Source organism: Rhyacophila brunnea, unplaced genomic scaffold, assembly GCF_057557595.1.
Source record: "Rhyacophila brunnea isolate RB1 unplaced genomic scaffold, BYU_Rbru_1.0 scaffold_10, whole genome shotgun sequence".
In the NCBI taxonomy this organism is placed as follows: domain Eukaryota; kingdom Metazoa; phylum Arthropoda; class Insecta; order Trichoptera; family Rhyacophilidae; genus Rhyacophila; species Rhyacophila brunnea.
The window spans coordinates 11,038,926-11,062,235 of NW_028232752.1; the positions used below are offsets into that span (position 1 = coordinate 11,038,926).

Below are 23,310 nucleotides of genomic sequence, written 5' to 3' on the forward strand. Positions count from 1 at the left end.
AGAAGAAGATAGAATAGAAGAAGAAGACGAAGAATTAGAAGAAAAATATGGTGTTTTATAATTCCGCGGGTGTGCACACAATAATTTAAGAAATAAAAAACAAACGAATAAAAGAAGATAAAATGAAGAAGAAGAAGATGGTTTTTCTAATTCAAAAACCTTTGCGGGTGTGCACACAACAACTCACCAAAGTTTCATCGCGATCCGATGAATGGTACAGAAACCATACGAATAAAAGAAGATAGAATGAAGAAGAAGAAGAACAAGGTGGTTGTACTAATTCAGAAAACTTTGCTTTGAAAGTTTCATCGCAATCAGATGAATGGTAGTGGACACACACACAGACGACTATTCATTTATATATATAGATTATTGTAGATAAGTAGGTAAGGTAACTGATTTGAAATTGTTGAATGAATCACTCGCAAAAACTATCGAATTCAGAGCCCCTTGTTTGGGTCTGAACAATTCGAACCATTCATAATAATAATTGATTACATTTCCAATTTTTTAATTTTTAAAGTTATTTTTTAGTGTTAAATAAGTAATCGATTAGTATAGGATGTTTGCCACTTCTGGATACTTGTACCTCTTATTTGAATTTACAACATATTTTTATCATAATAAAATTGTATTGAACGATATACGAATTATTATTACCTAAATTGTATTTAATCTGTATTGGTACAACTGTCTCAACTTATAAAATAATACATACGGAAGTCCTTATCCACTGCCATGTTACTACAGAATAATTTGTTATAAATACCACCACTTTAAACAAATGGACTCCATATTATGATGATATATATGATGACTATCGACCGAAGGTACTTGATGGAATTTGAATTTAAATTCTAATGGATTTAAGTTTTGTACTATTCCATTTGAGTCGTTTTTGCGTTGATGTAGGTACACAGCACCTGATGCCGAAAGGAGAAACCAGGGAACTCAGAAATAATGGGAACTGAAACACATAACGGGTAAGGCGAGGCAGGTAACTGACTCGAGTAAGGAAGAATCCGGGTTAAACTTAAACACGTGTTAAGAATACGTTTTACGTCGAATACTAAAAACTGCTTTCGGTTTATGCATTTACGCTCATTTAATGTTGGTATATTACACACACTATTTCACAAGCATAATGCGTGCTTCATTTTCGTAGGACACTCACACATTCAAAACCCTGCATCAAGATGCGGCGTATTGAATATAGCCTATCGGTATTCTATTTATTATCTGTTGTGTGGGAGAAACATTGGTCGCAAAAAATTACTCAAATGGAATAGTACAAAACTTAAATCCATTAGAATGTCATAATAGTTATACTAGTAAACGATGTATACCGACATAGTGAAAACTTTTTATTTTGGTTTTAATACATACTACAGCTTAGATACTTAGACACCTACTCAGGTATGTTTCTGAGCATTTTCAAAAAATATAAATATTTTACCACGTTTTTATTAGCTCGTATTCTTGTTAGTCCGGTACAGATTTTTTCTTGTGTGTCCAAGATTTTTAACTAACTTCCCGACTAGCTAGACATTTTTAACTTTTAGAATATATTATCAGAACACGACGACAATGCATTCTTTTAATACTTTTGGCCATCTTTAAGCATAATTGAATTCATTTTCAGTTAATTCTGTTTTGTATGTTTCGGAAAAAATTCGTTAAAAGTAATATTTACTACTCACTATTATCGGTTGCTAAGTGGGTCCTAGCAATTAAATTATTAATATATACGTGCGTTACTATGGAAATCGATATGAAATGTCAAAATGACATTTCTGTATTCTATAATATTTATTCAGTATTTCTATCAAGTACAATAAAAAGTTTTTATTAATACATAGAATTTTTATATGATTCTACAGAAAATTTAAAAACGTGGTAGGTATATAAAAAAAAAAAATTATCTTGTAATTATTTTAATAGTAAACCATGAAATATTTTAAACAATTTAAAAAATATATTTTTCACTTAAATCGTATTCGAAAGCCTTTTTAAATTTTTATGGAATATTAATTACCTATAACTATATGAATAACATTGAAATATTCTCAATCATTTTTACCGATTTTCTATTGAAAATATTTATTTATCTTTGATGTATTCTACTTCAAAAGTTTTTTTTGATAATCAATACTTTGATATTGATAATTGCCACTAAACCAAATAATATAGATAGGCATTATCTATCTAGATAATTATCAATAAAAACCTACTCCGGTTTCCTTGAAGTCAACCTGCGGTTGTAGGTAAGAGGGATAAAGTGTGAATTTACATAACATATTTGTAGATTTTCGTTGACCTATTTATTATATGAAATTGATCATAAATTCTAAAACAAAAATAAGTTGAAATTTCAATAGAGCCGTGATGCCATTGTATGTATATAGTATGTACCAGTAGCAAATGGTAGAGGTAGGCTGCAAAGTTCCACCATAAATAATGCACATTAAACTTTGTTAGTCATACGTATTTGTTTTTTTTTTAATTGAGACTACAATTTACAGATGGTGTTGGTTAGTTCTTAAAAATTAATTAGACCCTGCCTCAACCAAACCATAATAGTTTCAGTATATTTTGGACGATACGACAAAATTGTGCATACATTTTCATTTATACTTATTTATTTTCGTTGGATTAAATATTATTCTATCTATAAAATATTCAAAATTATGTATCATTTAATTGTATAATTTTTAGATATTTTATAGATAGACGAGTATTTATGACTATTCTCATTCTATATTATGACTTGGTTTTACAGGGTTTAATTGAATTTTAAAAACTAACCAACACCATTTGTAAATTGAAGTATTATTCCATTGAAAACAAAATACGTATGACTGACAAAGCTTAATGTGCACTATTTATGGCGGATCTAACAGCTTACCTCCACCATTCGCTACTGGCATAATATAGTATATTATCCTTAATTTACAACATGAATAAAAAAATAACACGTACAAAATTATTGAATAGTATACCGGCAGTTTATTTACACAGATTTTGACAATAAATAACAACAAATACCACATAGGAATTTGTTTTGGAAACCTGCGATTCGCCGTTCACTATTTTCATACTCTATTATAAATTACATATGGGTGTCTTGCCAAACCCTACGTATCAAAAAAGCAATGCTAAGGCAATTTTTGCTCCTACATCAATGTAGCTTTTTTGGTGACAGTGTGTTATTCCATGAGATAACAGCACAAAAGTAACAATCCTTGCGTCAATTTTCAGAACCCTTAAGAGGCCGAAATCAATATCGAGCTGACTTAAAGAAATATGGGCAGGGTTGAGTACGAGACATAGCAATATTTAGCAACTATGTAATTTTATAGTCACCCTTTGACAACTTGTAGAATCATAATAACGCCTGTACACATGCACGGAATTACTGTCGGCAATTGTGCTTATTTTAAACTGTCATGACAATAACTATTTACGCGTAAAAGTGCTGACTGTCTCTCCAATCTCATTCTTCAAGAGTAAGCGAGGCGCGATGTTGTCATTTTATACTACTATCTGACGGGTCGTATTGAAAATCGGAGCTAAAAATGAGTATTTCGTTTTTTTGCCGGCAGGTTCGCTACGATCGCTCTACTGCGCATGCGCAGATCGAAAATAATCTTACTGTCGCATTGGAAATTCGGAATCATCCAAACTTGTTTGATTTATGCACGCAATCTTGCCAACTGCAGGATAATACATGTTTCCCCATACATTTTCTTACTGTGCACAGTACATCCATGCACGTGTAAACAGGGTAAAGTTTAGTAGAATCATTGAGCCTTCAATGTATATAAGTTCCTGTATTTTCTAGACATTAATTCTAGAACCAAACCTAATCATAAAACGTATCTGAAAATTTGCACGTACTTATGCAGTTTGCCGTATCATTCACCATGAAATTTTGTATCGGAAATATATGGTTGTATATTAAAGACCGTCCAACCTCTTTGGGTCGTATAGTACTGAGATAAAATTCATGTCTAAATAAAACACGGTTCTTGTCGGTTTACAGGAAGCCAGCGGCAAACAAATTTTGAAAATAACCGATATACTGGCTTATTTGTTAGGTTAGGTTTTCATTCTAGAATTCATAAAATCAAGCCGTAATTATAAAACCAATAAATTATGATTAGTATTTGACTTAAACCAATACAATATAATTATAAGAGTTGTCATCTATTCGAACTTTTTCGATTTCAATACATTGCGATCATACAGTTTATCGCATTATTTTTCTTTTATATTGAATAGAAAATTTATTTTTAGGCATGTGATAATAATATTAATATATTTAATAATTTTACGTAAACAAATGGGAGTCGGTGGCGTTCTAATACAAGACAAGGTGATACAACAAGCGCGATATTAACAAACCCCGCAATAGCAAGAATTAATACATGCAGTCTCGCATACTTCCTATGCACGGGAAGAATCGAACCTGAACATAATATTATTATTAATGGTGACGAGACTACCAACTTAAAAAAAATACGCCAATTCCGGAATTGCAAGTATGCTAACGCACTTTTGATAATATGTCGAAGATAACATTCTAAATCATCTAACTCCATAAATACCTTATTTTAACCACATGTTCATTCGGCATTTTCGCTTACAATATCATTTACTTAACTATTTTTTTATTCAACGAATAATTCATAAGATTTAAGAATGTAACATTCTAATTATTGAACATACATCATTTTGAAAACACTTCTGAGAAAATGCTATAACCAGTAGAAAAAATCTTTTTGTAAAAAGTAAGACACCTCGCAGGAATCGAAACAGCACCTCTCGGGTATCGCGCCCAAGCACATAGTCCACTATGCTAAATGAGTCATAATTAATTGCGACATTTTAACTAATGGCTTTTAATACTCACTGAAGCGCTTTTCAAATTAATTAATATAATTGGCGATCGGCTGTTGTATTTTCAATCAAAGTAGGTATTACTTAAATTACTAACCGACGTCACGGATCACTCCAAGAGTTTTTGTTGTAACTTACTTATACTTTCAAAATTATGTATGTTCAATATCATTTACATTATTATTATACTAGGTACCTAACTCAAAATAAATACCCAAATTAAACGTTACAATTTTAATATTTAATTAATATAATTGTGTAAATTTATTTTTGAAAATATTTGCAATGAGGAAAATTATTTTATGCGACAATTTGATATCTGCTAAACACTTATAAACCTAACCACCGTTTCCTGTAAAGTTTTTACGTTATAATGTTTTCTTAGCACTAATGACAGTCGCCAACCATTAGTTAAATTAAAAATAATACGTTTTATAACCATAAAGTCTTAATATGTTTTTTCTCGTGTAACACAGCGTTTCTCATTTGGTGGGTCGTACTCGAAATAAAAATAATTACAAGATAATAAAAACCTTTTTATATACCACGTTTTTAAATTTTCTGTTGAATCATATAAACTTGACAGTTCTATGTATTAATGATTTAGGACAAATAAGGCAATTGTCAACAAATCATTTTTTTGCTATTTTGCAACAAACAAACTGAAATGTCATTTTGATTTCCATAGTAACGCACGTATATCATTTTTACTAACCATGAGCTGATGTTTCCAATTCTCCTTGGAAAGTTTTTAAGCCACTGAGTATACATTTGACAATAATGTGACCAAAATATTATATTGGTGACTTATCATAGATACTAATGGTGTCGAAATAACTTGTCATACAGAACAGAATTAACTGAAAATGCATTCAAGTCTACTTAAAGATGGCTAAAAGTGTTAAAAAATGCATTCGCATCGTGTTCTGATATATTCTAAAAGTTTAAAATGTCTAGCTAGTCGGGAAGTTAGTTAAAAATCGATTGCAAGATTTGTACTGGATAAACAACCACCGGACAAACAAGAATACGAGCTAAGAAAAACGTGGTAAAATAAATAACTAACAACGTCCGTATTGGCTAGTTTTTTCAATAGCATAGCCACAGAATAGATTAATAAATAGAATTCAAATAGGCTATACTCCAATACACTACATTTTGAAATAGGGTTCAGAATGTGTGAGTGTCCTAAAAAAATGAAACATACATTACATACGTGCAATAATGTGTGTTGCAACCTTTAATTTCGCCAATATTGAATGAACGTCATTGTATACACCGAGAGCAGTTGTCAGAACGAAGGAGAAGCGTATTCTTGACACGTGTTTAAGTTTATCCCATATTATCCCACACTCGAGACTGATTGCCTGTTACTCCACACATGTTAAGTATTTCAGTTCCCATTAATAGTATCTTCCCTGATTATACTGTACAATACCAAAAAAATGACAAATTGGTATTATAAATAATTCTCACTCAAAAATTTTATATGCAGGTACATTAAATATATTCAATAATTGATTCGTTATGACAGGTCGCTTGCAATATTACAAAAATTAATGCCCGATTATGTTACGTACTTTCTAAAGGTGAAACATAGGACCGTACATTTGTCAAAACGGGTCTAGGACGATTTGGCGCCGGGACAACTGGACGCCACGCAAGTCGAAAATAAATAGACGTTTGGTACTTATAGGTACTTTAAGTTCCAACGAAAAAAGATTTTTTTTATTTTATACAGTTTTTAGATAATGCGGCGTCCAATTGTCTTGGCATCCAGTTGTCCCATTTGCGTCAAAACGTATCAGTTAGAGTTAGACAATACTTATTATGTTGCAGTATAGTATATTAATACATCGTCGCATCATAATTCATGCAGTACGTGAGCGTCAAGATAATTGCATAAACTGTGATAGTCTTCGCCAAACAAATAAAATGGCAATAGGCTGGACATATCATTCGGCAAGTGGACAACCGATATACAAATGCCGACATATAGTGGTATCCACAGGGACGCCCGAAAAACCGCCGGATAGACGAACGCATAAAAATCGATCATTGAACGTGGCAGCGAGAAACTAGACACCGAGAAAATTGAAAGGAGCTATGGGGGGGTATTCACCCAGCAGTGGATTGACCCCGGATGATGATGAAGATGATGGTAGGTTAACTTAATAATAAAATTTGTATAAAAATCTCGAAATCTCTTAGCATCTTCTTCTTTGTTTTAATGATGAGGATTGTGACTCTCTCTCTATATATCTATAGAGATATAGAATTGCAAATTTAATATCTATTTTTCATAGTGTGAAATTATAGCAAACTCTGTAAGGAGCTGACCGCAATAATAAATATCCGCATATCCGTTTTTCACTTAGTCAGTCATCCATTGACGCAAACTCCAGATAATAAATAGCTGACTCGATTATTTCAATAAAAAGAATATTATTTTGATTGTATAAATAGCGAATAATAATTCATCGGAAATGTCACTCGAATATACGTTTCCATTCTGTTACTATCTCAATCTTCGTATCTCATTGTACCGAGATGCGGACCTCGGATCCGTACTTATCGTAAGTTTAGGATTGTAACATAACTAGTGTAACATACTATTGTACCGACCGTTACGCCGCAAATCCATCTTCGACTTATTCATCAGCATCCTCAACACCATGACCTGCGACACGTCGACAACTCCCACAGTGGCAACTCAAATCGAACCCCACATTGATGACCCACATCGAACTCCACATATCTCTCTAGTGCTATGTCAATTCTTTCGTCAGCATAGCATCAATTATACCAATGTCCACTTCAGAATCGACCCTTGATGTTTCAACTGGCGATGAGCCCCTCCATATTACCATTTCTTTCCATCCTGACTACGTTACCATAAAACTACAGAACTCTTAGTAGATATTATATTTTAGACATGTCATCCATTATGGAGATATTCGTTACATTCATTTGAAATTCAGCCATCTTATGTCTTTATTTTTACTATCCATATTTCAATACCAAACAGAAAAATAGACAAAAGGAATGCCGAGGTTTTTTACACACCCAGTATAACAGTAGATAAAGAAATATACTGGGTCGCAATTGGTTTTGGAGCGTTTGGGAAACGTTGAAGTATGGCAGATAACAATAATTATCTAAACACAACTATATTTGTGAGATTTTCCTTGATGTCTATATATTATATAAACAACAGATTTGAAAATTTTAAGTCAATACGTCTAAAACAGAGGGAGGTTAGTGTGAGCCAGATTTCCTTAAAAACGTAATAGTAGGTAACTGTCTAAAATGAAGGGCAGTTTACTTTTATTTGTGGCCATCGGACTAATTGGAGCTATCCAGGCACAACACATGCTGAGTGAGTAATATTAATATTATGTATCCTTAATAATTAATTTATTTATTACGGTAAAATATCATGGCGGGTGGCTCTATTGGTGCAGTGGCCACGGTGTGTAAAACTCGTGACCAGTGGGTAAGGGCGTTGGCCTTCCATCCAGGAGCTCTGGGTTCGATTCAGGTGAGGACACAACATATTTATTTGATTTTCTCAAAGCCTGAGTATTTGTGATTGTTCAAAATTACTAACAACCACCTTGTACGGAAAAACAAGGACATGGTTATTAATAATTTTAAAAAATATATACCATAATTATTATCAAGACGTAATGCATTTTTTTAAAGTTTTTAAGCAATATAAATAACATATTACACAATAATTAAACATAAATAAAAAAAAATCAATTAGATATTCTATGAGTAACGTCAAAACTGAAGAATTTGGGACATTTTTAAATATTTTTTTAAGGCTAAACAATCTGTAAATATTGTAGTTAAAATGCACAGTATAGATTAATATGATATATATGTGAAAGCCAGACGGTCCGACCATAAAACTAATGAAATACAAAGCGCTTTCAGATATTGTCTTCAAATATTATCAATATTGAATAAGCGTTTCATTTACGTGACATACTTTAATTTATAGGTACCTGTTATGATACAGACGTGACTATTGAAAATAACATATTCTTTAACACGTACCGATATCCAATATTTCTTTACATTCAAGATTTAAACACTCTTGTAGTCTCACCTAGAAAGCAACCCTTTTACCATTATTTTGTGTTTCGTAAAGAGATGTATATTATGTCATTGTGATGCTTTGTCTTTTCTCATCCTACTAATCAATTTCTTTAATAGTTCTATACTTGCAAGTATACCCACCAATTCATTCATAGCTCTGCGGTTTTTAATATACACATTCTCAGGACGGATGTGGTGTTTAATGATACTATATTTCGAGCAGTAAACCTATTTTACTGTTAATTTTCAAACATATAAATTTATTGAATGGGGAAGAATTGAGATTAAATTATATTAAAACATCTCTCATGTCAAATATAGAACTCAAAATGTTAAATTTCTGCAAAATTATAAGTCAATTACAAAGCCCAGTGGACAGTTTCCCGTATAAATTTTACTATAATACCTGCAGATGATAATTTTAATCATATATCCATGCGTTGACAAATAATTTCAAAATGCAATAACCGCGGATAATAATATATCATATTGTAACAAATATGGCTATATTCTTTTAAAATTACGTTTTATGTCATTCGAGATCATAGGATTGCAAGTCGTATTTACGTAGTTAAATAAAATTAAAATAAAACAATATCGGTAGAATAATCACCACATTTTTCACTTCACTTAGACCTGACGATTTGTCGCTAGACAGCATTAAATTTGGTCAATTTAGCAATCGCAAATTTGTTTTTAATATACGTATACGTATTGTAACATGCATTGTTAATAAATATTATAGTAATGCTGACAATAATCCATTGACAACAAAGTACAGTTTTTATTTTCTAAAAACAGCAAAATTACTCACGTAGTAAGTAGGCAATTAATAATATATCCAATAACGACATGAGAGTAATATTCAAAATAATCTCTACATAAAGTTACCAAACTTTTTTTATAGAAAAATAAAAAAAAATAACTAAGGACTGCCGCTCATTACGACAGCTAGACCCAAACACAAAACGCAAGGAGTAATGTTCACTATGTACATATATGTAAATAAATAAATTTGAAATTTTGAATGGTTTTTGTGGCAAAACTTGTTATACTTCGGTAACAAACAACTGAAAAAATATCTGTAACAATGATTGGCATGTTCACCAAGTTTTTTCAATACTCTAAAATAAATATACTGCACTACGCTCGTTACAATATGGTCGGTTATCTACAAATTTTTTAATTGCAACCTAAATTAAACTCGACTGCATTTTTAAAAAAATCATGCGTGCCACTGTTTAAGGTTTTACACGGTTAACAATTTTTCCGCGTACCAACAGAATTACTCCTAAGTTATAAATTTGCCACATTGATCTAGGTGGACATTTATGCGCTGGAAATCCACAAGTCCATGCGTCCATGTCACAATTTAAAAAACTGTGGTTTTTGATCGCGTTACAAAATAGTGTGACTCCTACATATCCCCACGTAATATCCTCATATTAGGCGGCTGCGTGGTACAGTGCGTAAGGCGCTTGCCTTCTACCCGAGAGTGCCTGGGTTCAATTCCCGGTCGGGACACAAAATATTTATGTGTTTTTCTCAAAGCCTGGGTGTTTGTGATTGTTCAAAATTACTAATAACCACCTTGTAAGAAAAAGCATTACATGGTTATTAATAATTCTAAAAAAAAAAAGAATCATTCCTGAAATGTTCACCTAAGCCGCTACCATCTGAGATGTACGATTGCGTCTAGCTATCGTAATGAGCGGAGTATCTTAACAGCCTACAACCTAGTTTCGGTGGGCTTGAACTTTCGATGTATCCCTAATAAGTTCAATATGTGATTTGGCATTAGATTGAACCTAATAATTTATTGACATTTTATTCTTTTGACAGATAAAGGCATGACATGCAATGATAAAAAGTTCGTGGTAAACTATCACAATGCACTGAGGAGACAGATTGCCAATGGCACTCTCATAGGACAGCCAAAAGCATCCAACATGCAAATACTTGTAAGTCATTATTTGATTCGTATGTAGGACAGCATCTTTACCATACAAAACAATTTAATGAGAGGGGGTAATTACATATTTTAAGGTAATAAATTAATATCCGGTACAATGTTTAAAATGCTAATTCGCAGGGTTTGCTCCAAAGTCTCCGTTGAAAGACACGACCTGTGTTTATTTTTTATTACCAGTGATGATGAAAATCCTGTTTCGCATAGGTAGGTATGTTGTCGCAAAAGAAATTAACAATGCTACGTTTGCGATTAACGGATATTCTTGCTTTTAGCTTATCCAAATTTCTGCAAGACTTATTTCATTAAATTCGACTTCAAGGGAATTATCTGATCTAATATGAATCAATTCTTCTTGAGCTGCCCAAGTAATATGATCATATTTTAAGGATTTAGCAAATGGTGTTCTTATCCAATAGTACTTTTGGTCTTCATTTAAGGTTGGGAAATATTTTTGAAAATACTGAAATATTTCGCGGCTCCCTGGCAGGGCCCCCTTTTTTGGGGACCCCCAGTTTGAGAAGTACTGCATTAGATGACTGAATTTATCTGGAAAAACCTCAGTCTTTCTATCTTTTAGGGCTCTCCTTCAACCTGTGTCACATCCATTTTCATATGAAGTTTTTAGCAATCCCTTTAATATTGTACTGCTTTATTTGTTCCCTTTTTTACAATATTTATATTAGCTCGTATTCTTGTTTGTCCAGTACAAATCTTGCAATCTATTTTTAACTAACCTCCCGACTAACTAGACATTTGAAACTTTTATAATATATCAGAACACGATGCCAATGCTTTCTAATAATATTTTTAGCTATCTTTAAGTAGAATTGAATTCATTTTCAGTTAATTCTGTTTTGTATGAAAAATTATTTCGGAAGAAATCCGTAAAAAATATTGGTAGCTAAGGGGATGGTCCTAGCAACTAAATTATTAATATATACGTGCGTTACTATGGAAATCAATATGAAATGTCAAAATGACATTTCAGTATTCTATAATATTTATTCAGTACCTATTTCTATCAAGTACAAAAAAAAAGTATTTATTAATACATAGAATTGTCAAGTTTATATGATTCAACAGAAAATTTAAAAACGTGGTATATAAAAAGTTCTTTTTATCTTGTAATTATTTTAGTTAATTACTTTTTTTACTTATGCGTTGTGCTCAGACTTCACTACTAGACACGCTGTACCACTGTTAAGTTTTTGGTATTTTATTAAGAATATATTCATAATATAGTGATTACAGGAAGTTCATAGTTGGTAGGTACGCATCTTAGCTAAAATAGGATTATGAAGCCACTTTTCACTACGTGTCCTGACTGGGAAAACTTTTTCTGGACATAGTCTTGTTAATTTTCTCAAATTATCTCAGGAGAGAAATCCTGCTGGGCTGCTTTTTTCTAATGGATATATTATATTTCTTTGGTGTGTTTTTCTCAAAAGTGTTTTCAAAAATTATGTATATTCAATAATTAGAATGTAACATTCTTAAAACTTGTGAATTATTCGGTGAATAAAAAAGTAATTAATTAAACATTATTATCAAATTCAAGGAAGCTACAACACTAAGATATCTTGGAGTGATCCGTGACGTTGGGTAGTAATTAAAGTAATACCTACTTTGATTTAAAATACAAAAGCCGAAAGCCAATAGTAGCTCAATTTAGAAAACGCGTGAGAGAGTATTATAGGAGCCATTCGTGAAAATTTGTTGTAATTAAGTATGGTACCTTTATCATAGTGGTCTATGTGCGTGGGCGCGAAACCCGATAGGTTCAGGATCGATTCCTGCGGGGTGTCTTCAAAAAGATTTTTCTATTGGTTTTAATATAATTTTTCAGAAGTGTTTTCAAAAATTATGTACATATACATATGTTTTCCCTCATGCGAGAGCAGATAAATATAATATAATAATATGTATGTAGTAATTATATGACGTAATACATAAAAAAATATAATGTATAATAGCTGAATAATATTTATTTTACTTTTACAGGTTTGGGACGACAAGCTTCAAAATCGTGCACAGAGATGGGCGGATAGAATGGTTTACGAACACAGCACCGACAAAAGAGATGGTAAGTTAAAAAAATCCAATACTGTTGGTTATATTAACAAAAGTGCTATTATAAAAGCAAGCGAACAATCCGTAGTGTCATTGCTTCATTGCAAACACTCCCAATCCAGCTCTTAATTTGTTTTATTTCTAGCGCTGAATGCATATTATTATGTGTGTCATATTAAATTTGCGTATAGGATACTCATGCGCCACACGGTCACTTTCTTATAACACGATAATATTATGATCACTGGAAAAATAACTTCAAAAATAACTTTCCCTAAATACACTAAATAGCCATATGGACAATTAATTACCAAAAAATTTCAGATGAAGGGGTCATAATCTAGCTAATGTTTAGCGGTTTAGCCATCAATAATGTACCTAATGAGTAACAGTCGCGAAGACTCCATACTAGGCAATTATTTGAAGCCTACTTTCTTAAGAAAAATATTTTTTAATTGCATACTTACTTATTTATATAATCACTTAATTATAATATATTCTATAAAATAATTTATCTTGCGAACGAGAGATGCCGTATGTGTAGTAATGTATTACACAGACAATTAAAAATAGCTTCAAGGGATTTAAAATATATACCACTGCGCACCATCTGTCTTGGCGTACATAAAGGTCGGATTATGTTTCAAATAATTCTCATTTTTTTTCATATGGACTTTACGTCACGTAGCCTCACCCAATCTATCGAATTGTATGAACTAAGATAAGCTCCGATCACAGAGCCTGAAACTAAATAATTAATAATTAAATAATTTAAAAAAACTTTTCTATGGTGTTTAACCGATTATTAATAAATAATATAGACAGAAATTTAAAATAAAAATAACTTTTATGTAATGATTTTTGATGTGTATAAATGTTTTGAAAAAATACGTAATTTAAACTGATCGCTTATTATCTCGTCAGTGAGTTTTTGAAGTTTCATTAAATTAGTGTGTCGTTATCATTAGTGTGTACCTATTCAATAGTAGTAATATCGTATTATTTTCTTATTTCTCGTAAGTATACCTGACAAGTGTGTACTTTTTATCAGATCTCCACAGCCTACCTCTTTCCAAAAGTCACCCTTCGCCACTGATGAGTAATATTTTATTTTATTTTGACTTCTTCAGCTAGGTTTACAGTAGGCGAGAATCTTTACATGTTAACTAGCACTTCTGGAAAAGACAAGACATTTGACTGGAAATCTGCAATCACTGCCTGGTTCAACGAATATAAGCTGTACCAATATGCACCAATTGCACTAGCTGATGATTATTTCAAAGAAATTGGACATTATACTCAGGTAAATGAGTTATATACTGTAATATTAAGATTTGTAATGTTTGTCAATGTCCTTACTTGTGAAGGGTAAACGATCGAAATACTTACTTAATGTATGTAGGGATGTGGCGAAACTATTGTATTCATGCCACCAGTGGTACGTAAGATGATTTTGCGTGGCACGCGTTTGAAGATAAAGAATACCTATAATAATAATAATAAACGACAAATCGCATTGTATAAAAAATACCAGGCAAATACTCTTCAAGACATTATGTTTAATGTAAGTAAATAAATAATTTTATAAGTCGGTCCTTACGCTATATGCGTCACATATAATTTAATCACGATTTAATCACAATTTAATAACCTAACCTCATCAGGCGGCGGGGGATGCCGGGCCGCTTACATCTAATTTTGATTCGATTTACAATGCTTTAGACCACTATAGGGAAAGAATGCCTTATCTGATCGGAGAATTTCTGGTGTCAATTTGCGCGTGAAGAACTAAAATAATCGTAGTATATTCTTGGGTTTTCACCGTGTCTCCTTCTTCCTTCTTTACTCGACGTTTCGGGCTCGTTGCAGAGGCCATTATCCAGAGATGATATGAGATGATATCATCTCTGGATAATGGCCTCTGCAACGAGCCCGAAACGTCTAGTAAAGAAGGAAGAAGGAGACACGGTGAAAACCCAAGAATATACTACGATAAAAAACAACCGTGAAAGCCTCAAACAAAACTAAAATAATCTATACATTTACAATGTCATTTCTAACCACAAAAAATGACTGCACCAAATAAGAAACAAAAACTTGGTGAAGTTAGTAGTAGTAATTCAGGCAGACAGTTTCAAAATTGGTGAAAAAAGTGATAAAGCTATTTATGTGTATTATGTTCTGTGTATTTAAAACTTTAAGTATCATTTAATATATATATATATATTTTCCCCATGAAAAACTGCTCGACCCGTCTGACAGTCGAAAATAATATATAGGAATTTTTGGCACGCATACGTAAAAAGGTTCGCTAACCCTGGTATATAATATGTATAAAAGCTCGCTTTATGCCTAATCGTGACTCGAGAAATATTTCAGAACATACTCGTACTAGTAAGAATTGCCAAAATTTACTTAGTTTTAAGCCCTCTATAAAGCAATAATAAACTAAACAAGAATTATCTCACCATAAAGAAAATCTATAGACACTGAATTAAAATTATGACAATTTTAATTATTGAGTAATTCTCATGAGTGAGAGGCAAAGCTCTGTTGAGTTTTGATTTGATTATCAATTCGTGGGTCGGGATGTGCAGTCAGGTAAGTCACAAAACAGCAAAAATGAGATATGAATGCCACTATACTAAAAAAAAAATAATCTTTCGTTGTGTGTAGTCAGGTAAGCCGTACGTCTCACCATTTGCGAGATGCAGTTTCAGTCAAAACATATTTTTTATTTTACGGGGTGTGTACACAGTTAAGTCACATGAGTAGTCAGATAAGTCAACATTTTGTGTGACTTACCTTACTACTCATAGTTGGCTTACCTTCAAACGTCATACCTACTCAGTGTTGATTTTGGTGAATCTAACGTATTTTTAAAGATATTTTGAGAAATTTTGAAAAAAAATAACAACAGAACGTAAAACAAAAAGTAAAATAGTCATATTATAATAAATTACGACTTATATAAATAAGTATGTGTATTATTTGTAAATAATACAAAATATACCAAATTTATCGAATTTGATTTATTTAAATCTAAAAACACGTACACAATATCCAAAAAAATAATCTTGCTACTAGATTCAACCACATACTCTAATAACTTGTATGTTGACGATTCATTGATAGCATAAAAGATCCTGATTTTAATATTCAAGAATTATTACAGTCTAATTTACCGACATTGAAGAACCACGCCCTTCATGCTCAAATAGTGCTTCCACGATTACACATCACAACGATGTTTTAACCTTTTACTAAAATACTGGCAAAAGTTACACAACAAGTACCTATAATGGAAGTTATGAATACGAAAAAAAGTCATATCAGACAAAGTGAACAGGAAAACAACATTTTCGCCAAGTAACAGTTCAATAATTCTTAACTGTTGAACTGTTACGGAAACTGTAAAGGTTCTACACTAAAAACATTACGTTAAAGTCACATTTTTTTGAATATGTTTTAAGAAAAAAACGTGCGACTACTTCCGGTATACTTATTCAAGAAGGTGCAAGAGGAAAGATATCTCTAAAAACAAAGATAGCGAAGAAGATAAGCAAATAGCAAAGACACATATACTCTCAATTCCATCATTATAAGAGTCATTACTCTAAAACGGACTGTCAGAAAATACTTACCGCTACATTTGACAATAACTGTGATGTATTCTCAATATTAGCTCTAATCCCATCAATATTCGTTTATACGCAGAAATATTCCATGGCATGAACTTAACATTCAAACGGCCAAATAAAGATACTTGCCAAAAATGCGATAAACTTAACTCAATTAAGAATTCCACCAACGATGAAGAAAGAAATAAAAATCCTGAGGAATTGAAAGAGCATCATGACGAAGCTGACTTTGCATATTCAACTAAAAGTTGTGATAAAGAGTACTTGCAATATTCCTCTTGCCAAATTGTAACATTTGACATGCAGCAAAGTTCCCTGGCCTTTTACAAACGACATTTGACAGTGCATGATTGTGATAATAACCAGGGATATTGCTATGTATGCCATGAGACTCTTACTAATAGAGAAGCTAACGATATCGCTTCATGCCTCTTCAAATACTTAACCAAGGGGATACATGATAATATTAAGCATGTGATCATGTATTCTGATAGATGTGTGGGTCAAAACAAAAATAGCCACGTAGCTGTAATGTGCATGATAGCAGTAAAACATTCTGAGACTTTAAACAAAATTGATCACACTTTTTAGTCCCTGGCCACACACATATGGAGTGCGATAGTGACCATTGCATAATTAAGAAGAAAAAAAAGACATTTAGTGGAACGATCGAGCATCCTCATGATTGGGCCAAATCAATATGTGAGGTTGCAAAGAAAAATCCTTTTATAGTCACTAAAATGACTTGTGCAGATTTTTTTAACTACTTGGATCGAAACACTCAGAAAAATAGACACAGATGGGAAAAATTTTGTTTGGAGAGATGTTTAGTGGCTTCAATTCAACAAACACGAACCGGGAATAGTGAAATTTAAAAGAACTCTCGACGAGACGACTGCATTTTAACAAATTTCATATATAAGTCGAGACAAGATGAAAGATTTTATAGACTTACTTCCATACATTTCATCGTATTATAGAGAATTTTGTGAGTCACTTGAGACATCTGAGATAGTCAGTGATATTTAACCTGATACCATTGAAGAAATCCATACTGAATTTAATGATAACGATGAACCTTTATAATATTCAGGTTTGTGTGCCTTTTCACTACTTAAATAACATTAAAGTAAAAAAAAAGTTATAAAAATGCTACTTTTAAATTTATATAATATTTTGTTCAATAAACCAATAAGATTTATGTATAAAATGTGTGTTTTATTGCTAATATTAGTCGGATTAACATGATAAAATAACAATATTACTTTGTGCGTAGTAAGGTAAGTCAATCATTTTTTGTGCAATTCCAGTTAAGTCAATTCCTTTTTTTTAACCAATTAAGTTGTAATGAAACAAAATAGTTAGAATACTTCTAGGACATATAATTGAAAACCAATTACATGTACTTTGATTTGTTACCCATAAAAAAACATAACTATGATTAGGGGAATGTGGGGAATTTTTTGAACTTTGTTTTTGCTATATCTCAAAATGACAATTTGTGACTTATCTGACTTCACATCCCGACCCACGAATTTTTCAAAGGTTTTTGAGTAGTTACAGTGGCGGGTTTAGGGATACGGAGGCCTGTCGCACTTGCTGATTTTGAGCCCCCCACAATACATTTTTTTTTTTAAATATATACATATTTTAACTGAAATTGATTATTATTGCGGATGACAGTGACAGAAGATATTAGTGGTTTATTTTTTGTGTAAGAGTACGTATATGTAACAATGGTTAAGTTATGGGCCCTTTTGACGTTAGTTGCAGGGATTTTGTAATGCTTTGGGTAATAATTATATTGGTACTCAATATGTGAGAAATGTGCATATTTTTAAGATGTTGGTAGAATTAAATACTTATTTGTGTTTTGAACTGTTCGAAGCCCCCTTTTAAATTTTCTTACGAATCGATTGTGGTATTCTTATAAACAAAATATACTTTTATATATTTTTAAATCTGAAGTCTTTTGTAACAAACGTAGAAAAATTTGCTATTTCACCGATATTCTCATAGTGATGCGTGCCTTGCCTGGCTGGTCAAATACGTTCGGGCTCTATTGCGGGCAAGGAACCACGCGAGAAAGGTGTACATATGTCAAACGCTGCCATAATTTTACGTTACAATGATTTCTTTTGACATAAAAACTTTTCAATTTCTTAGACTCGATAATTCGCTAGTGGGGTTAGTTTATTTCAATGTTACATACCAATGACATTAATAATGGACGACGCACTCAATGCAGTAGCTAGCAAGTAATTTCGCGCATTCGCATGTATAGGTAGACGTCACGCAATTTCCATTATGCGATATCACGCATCGGGAATTTATAGCAATATGACCTTTATTGTAATGGCGTTAGAGCAGTGTTTCTAATGCCAATGTTCATTTGAGCGAATCCGTTCGAACCGAACCATTCGGCAGACCCAACAAAAAGCATCAGGAATTTATAGCAATATCACCTTTATTGTAATGGCGTTAGAACAATTATGCCATTCGGCAGACCCGACAATAAAGTGAGTGTCATTTTCATTTCCAGATAATTCGTCCATATTAATGTCATTGTTACATACATATTATTTTATTTATTCCGTTTATTTACAGGTCGCTTGGGCAGATACCAAATACGTTGGATGTGGGGTTTCTCGTTTTAAAGGAACGGATGGAAAGTACAGAAAATTTTACGTTTGCAATTATGGACCAACGTAAGTTGTGTGAAATATTGTACCTACAGATAATTTCGTATATCTTTCTCTATTTTCGGGTCTTATATGAACGTATAAACTTAAATATATTCTCGAATTCCATCGTTGTATCTTGCAATTTTCTACATGTATATCTATAGCTGTAGTATAATAGCGATCAAATATCCATTGTTTAATGTATCAAATTATTCTGCAATAATATATTCCCAGCAAACAACTCTTAGCTAGATCAGCAAGTCTATTGGCGATATTAGATACGGTATATTATTACATCATATCACAGCACATTATATCATTACGGTGTATTATCCGAATAATCATTTTTCATGGTATCATATTTTCTTACGACTGTAATAATAAAATATTTCACAAGCTACTCGATTTAAAACGCTGACTCTACAATTAGTCCAATATGATTATGTACCAGAATTTAATGTTAATGTATCACTTTTTATTGTATAAATAACGAAGAATAATTTATCTAAATGTCACTCAAATCCAAGTACCTGGCTCGTAACTATCTCAGTAGATTATATGTACTGTCATTGTATATATACTATTGTATCGATACGATGCTAATAAAACTCACCCCTGCTACATCTTCTTCTTCATCATCATCATCCTCAACCCACACATCGAACACCACAGTAGTGACCCAAGATATCTTTATGATTTGTCTATATGTTGATATTCTCAAGCGGGGGCCAATAGATCAGAAATCAACTTTTGAATTAATTAGAAAACTAAAAAGTCTCATTTCCAATGTCAAAATTTGACTCCAACGAGATTATGATGACGTTTGTATGACACTCTTAAACGTGATATAAAAAAAACGTACATAATAATATGTACTATATTCCATCAAATTTAAGTCTAGGTACCTAAAGATTGTTTCCAAAACAACGTTTGCTCTTAGCTAAACAGATCCCCTCAACACACATAGAGCGGAGTATGTAGTCATACTCGTACACTTGTACACTTAACGGTATATACCCAGTGGCGGCTCGTGGATATTATATCTGGGGGTGCTGCGGTTGATTAAAAATAAAAATAAATATTTATTTGGATTATATTTTACTATTAATACATTCACTGCTGACCAGTTAACTGTTTTTTAATTACCACATTTAAATAGCATGTTAATTATATATAATGGCCAACTACTGCAGACGCGCCAGTCGCGTTTTTAGCACTAAATGAGTTAATATCAAAATTAAACATTATATGCGATTTTATTTCAGTATAAAATTGATTCTTCTGTCTTTTTTCCTTGAAAAAAGGTATATTACTGCATAAAATCACGCAATGCCGCACTTTCTGATATTAGTATCGCGGTGTATAATAATTATTTGATGTATCAGTGCGCAGGTGAGCTTAAAACGCCTGAATAATATTGATATGTTCATATTATAATATACATAAATTAATGTATATTTTAATATTACATTTTTCTCAATTTGCTTGGGGGTGCTGCAGTTACGCAGTGCATATGGACGAGCCGCCACTGAGTATACCTACGTTAATACATTGTGTTCTGCGGAACTTAGTTTGGGAGTTAGAGAATGGTCACTTCAATGAGCCAGAAACGTCGAAAAAAGAAGGAGAAAAAACATGCAGTGACGACCCAAAAATCAATTGTGATAACCAACGACAGGCTCAATCATTACAATAATATGGTGTAATTATTATTATTAATGTTTATTTTTCCTACAAACCAAAAAAAGGCCACATGTCAATAAGGTTGTGTCGTCACCAGCTTAGGGAATCCATTGCAGGACTCGGCACTATCAACACGTATACTTACAAGTCACACAAAGCTGTCGTGCATGGCGACTCATGTGTTGATAAATTAATATAATAATTAACCCCAAATAAAAAGATATCAGGTATTTACCCGTGTTTCAGAGCCGACTTACCCAAACGGGGTTGTGAAAAACTAATTAAGACAATAAAATGAGTATGTAAGTACCTATTTTCGTATATGTATTATTAATATTTTTGATTATTTTTTAGTGGAAACTTCATCGGAGAATACCCATACAAAACAGGACCAGGCTGCGAAAATCTTTGCTGTCAAGAACAATGCAAGAAACTGTATGGACACTCGTGCAAATAATAATAATAAATTCCTGTCGTACCGGCTACCATCTCTATAAAAATCTATCCAGGTACATAATATGTACTAAATCTAATTTTATTTATCATACATTTTCAATGTTAAGTACCTTTCATTTAAATTTTCAATCACGTCTTGTTCAAACCCTAAAATATAATATATAAATAGGTACTTGCAGGACCTCTAAATGACAAATCCAGTGGCGAAGGGTGGAGGTAGGTTGTTAAGATCCGCCATAAATAATGCACATTAAACTTTGTTAGTCATACGTATTTGTTTTTATTGAACTATGACTACAATTTACAGATGTTATTGGTTAGTTTTAAAAAAATCAATTAAACCCTGCCTAAACAAAACCATAATAGTTTTGGTATATTTTGGGCGATAGGACAAAATTTTGCACACTTTTTCATTCATACTTATTTGTTTTCGTTCGATTAAGAATACATATTAGACATATTGTTGGTTCCTTTTATTTAATTCTAAAATTTTAGTCTTGTTTTAATGAAAGCAAAAACGTATGATTGACAAAGTTTAGTGTACACTTTTTATGGCGGATCTAAACAGCCTACCTCCACCCTTCGCCACTAACAGTTACAGTGTTGTCATGTTAAAAATATTTTTTCGGCATCCCGAAAATTATAGATATTTTATATGAATATTTTGGTTTTTAAAATGAAATCATTGGTTACATAATATAATAAACTAAATAATACATAATTATGTAGATACTTACGTAAAAAATGTATAATGCTTGTAATTAGTCATATAAATTGTATTTTCTGGAATATCTTTAGAACCGATCTGTGATTTTAAAATTATACTATTATTGTCAACTGATTTCGACATGTAACGTATTTTTAATATGCGACATTCTTTCACTAGTAAGTATTTAATTATTATTAAAAGTATGTGATTTATGTAATGATTTTAATATTATTAAAAATTCTTTGTTTTACCTGTATTTATAATTTGAGGACTGTATAATTATGATGATAATGATATTTTTATTGGATGTTAAAGTTGTTTTTTTAATTTTCTTGGTTGTTTTAATATATTTCAATTTAATATAATGTTATCATAAAATATAATCCATTCAATTCTCAAAAATAAAATTATTTTTAATTAAAAACTAGTTTCACGAGCGTTTTTTTCTTCCACAGTAACTACAATCCTAAAATATTTTATACTCGACTAGCGACTTTCGGAAAAGGTATGATAATAATATATTAAGATGGTAAACCTGTAGGTCACTCCAATAATAGTATTGTAATATACAAGTGGCACAAAGATGGACCTATCTATTTTGATTTAGGAATGAACACATTTCTAGCATTGGCACAAATCTCAGCAACTCTATTCTAATTTGTTAACTTCATAATATCGTTTAGTTATTTTGTTGATCCGAGATAACTACGACAACTTCTTGACCAATTCTGTATACAGTGTGGTTATCTAAAATATTGCAAGTTAGCCAGTTCGATGTCTTCAGCGAGTCATCTCACTATATGGGACCGTATCAACCAGTGACGTCCCTAGACAAAATGCCGCCCCATTTTTTATACAGTATTTTTTATCATCCTTTCATGTCTCCAATATCTAATAAATGTGCTGTATTGATACATTACTACCAAAATATATACCACTAAATCTAATTTAAATGCCATCTCTACTTTAATAGACAGTATTCCGAGTCCACCGTTTCAAATGCATTTAAATATACACCTGACAACTTTCAAAACTCGCGAGTGACTGGCAAAAATATTTGGATAAAATAATTATGTAAGTATGTACCTG

The 23,310-nt window shown here is 31.9% G+C and overlaps 1 protein-coding gene across 1 annotated transcript; it reads left to right on the plus strand.

Moving 5' to 3' along the window:
• Window positions 1-10,781: 10,781 nt before the first annotated feature.
• On the plus strand, window positions 10,782-21,513 carry LOC147078880 (venom allergen 3-like). Its single transcript, XM_085955312.1, has 5 exons — window positions 10,782-10,967; window positions 12,980-13,061; window positions 14,179-14,351; window positions 19,297-19,397; window positions 21,411-21,513. Exons 1-5 carry the CDS (start codon window positions 10,857-10,859, stop codon window positions 21,511-21,513), a joined length of 570 nt encoding a protein of 189 aa, XP_085811438.1. The 5' UTR covers window positions 10,782-10,856.
• Window positions 21,514-23,310: the final 1,797 nt, after the last annotated feature.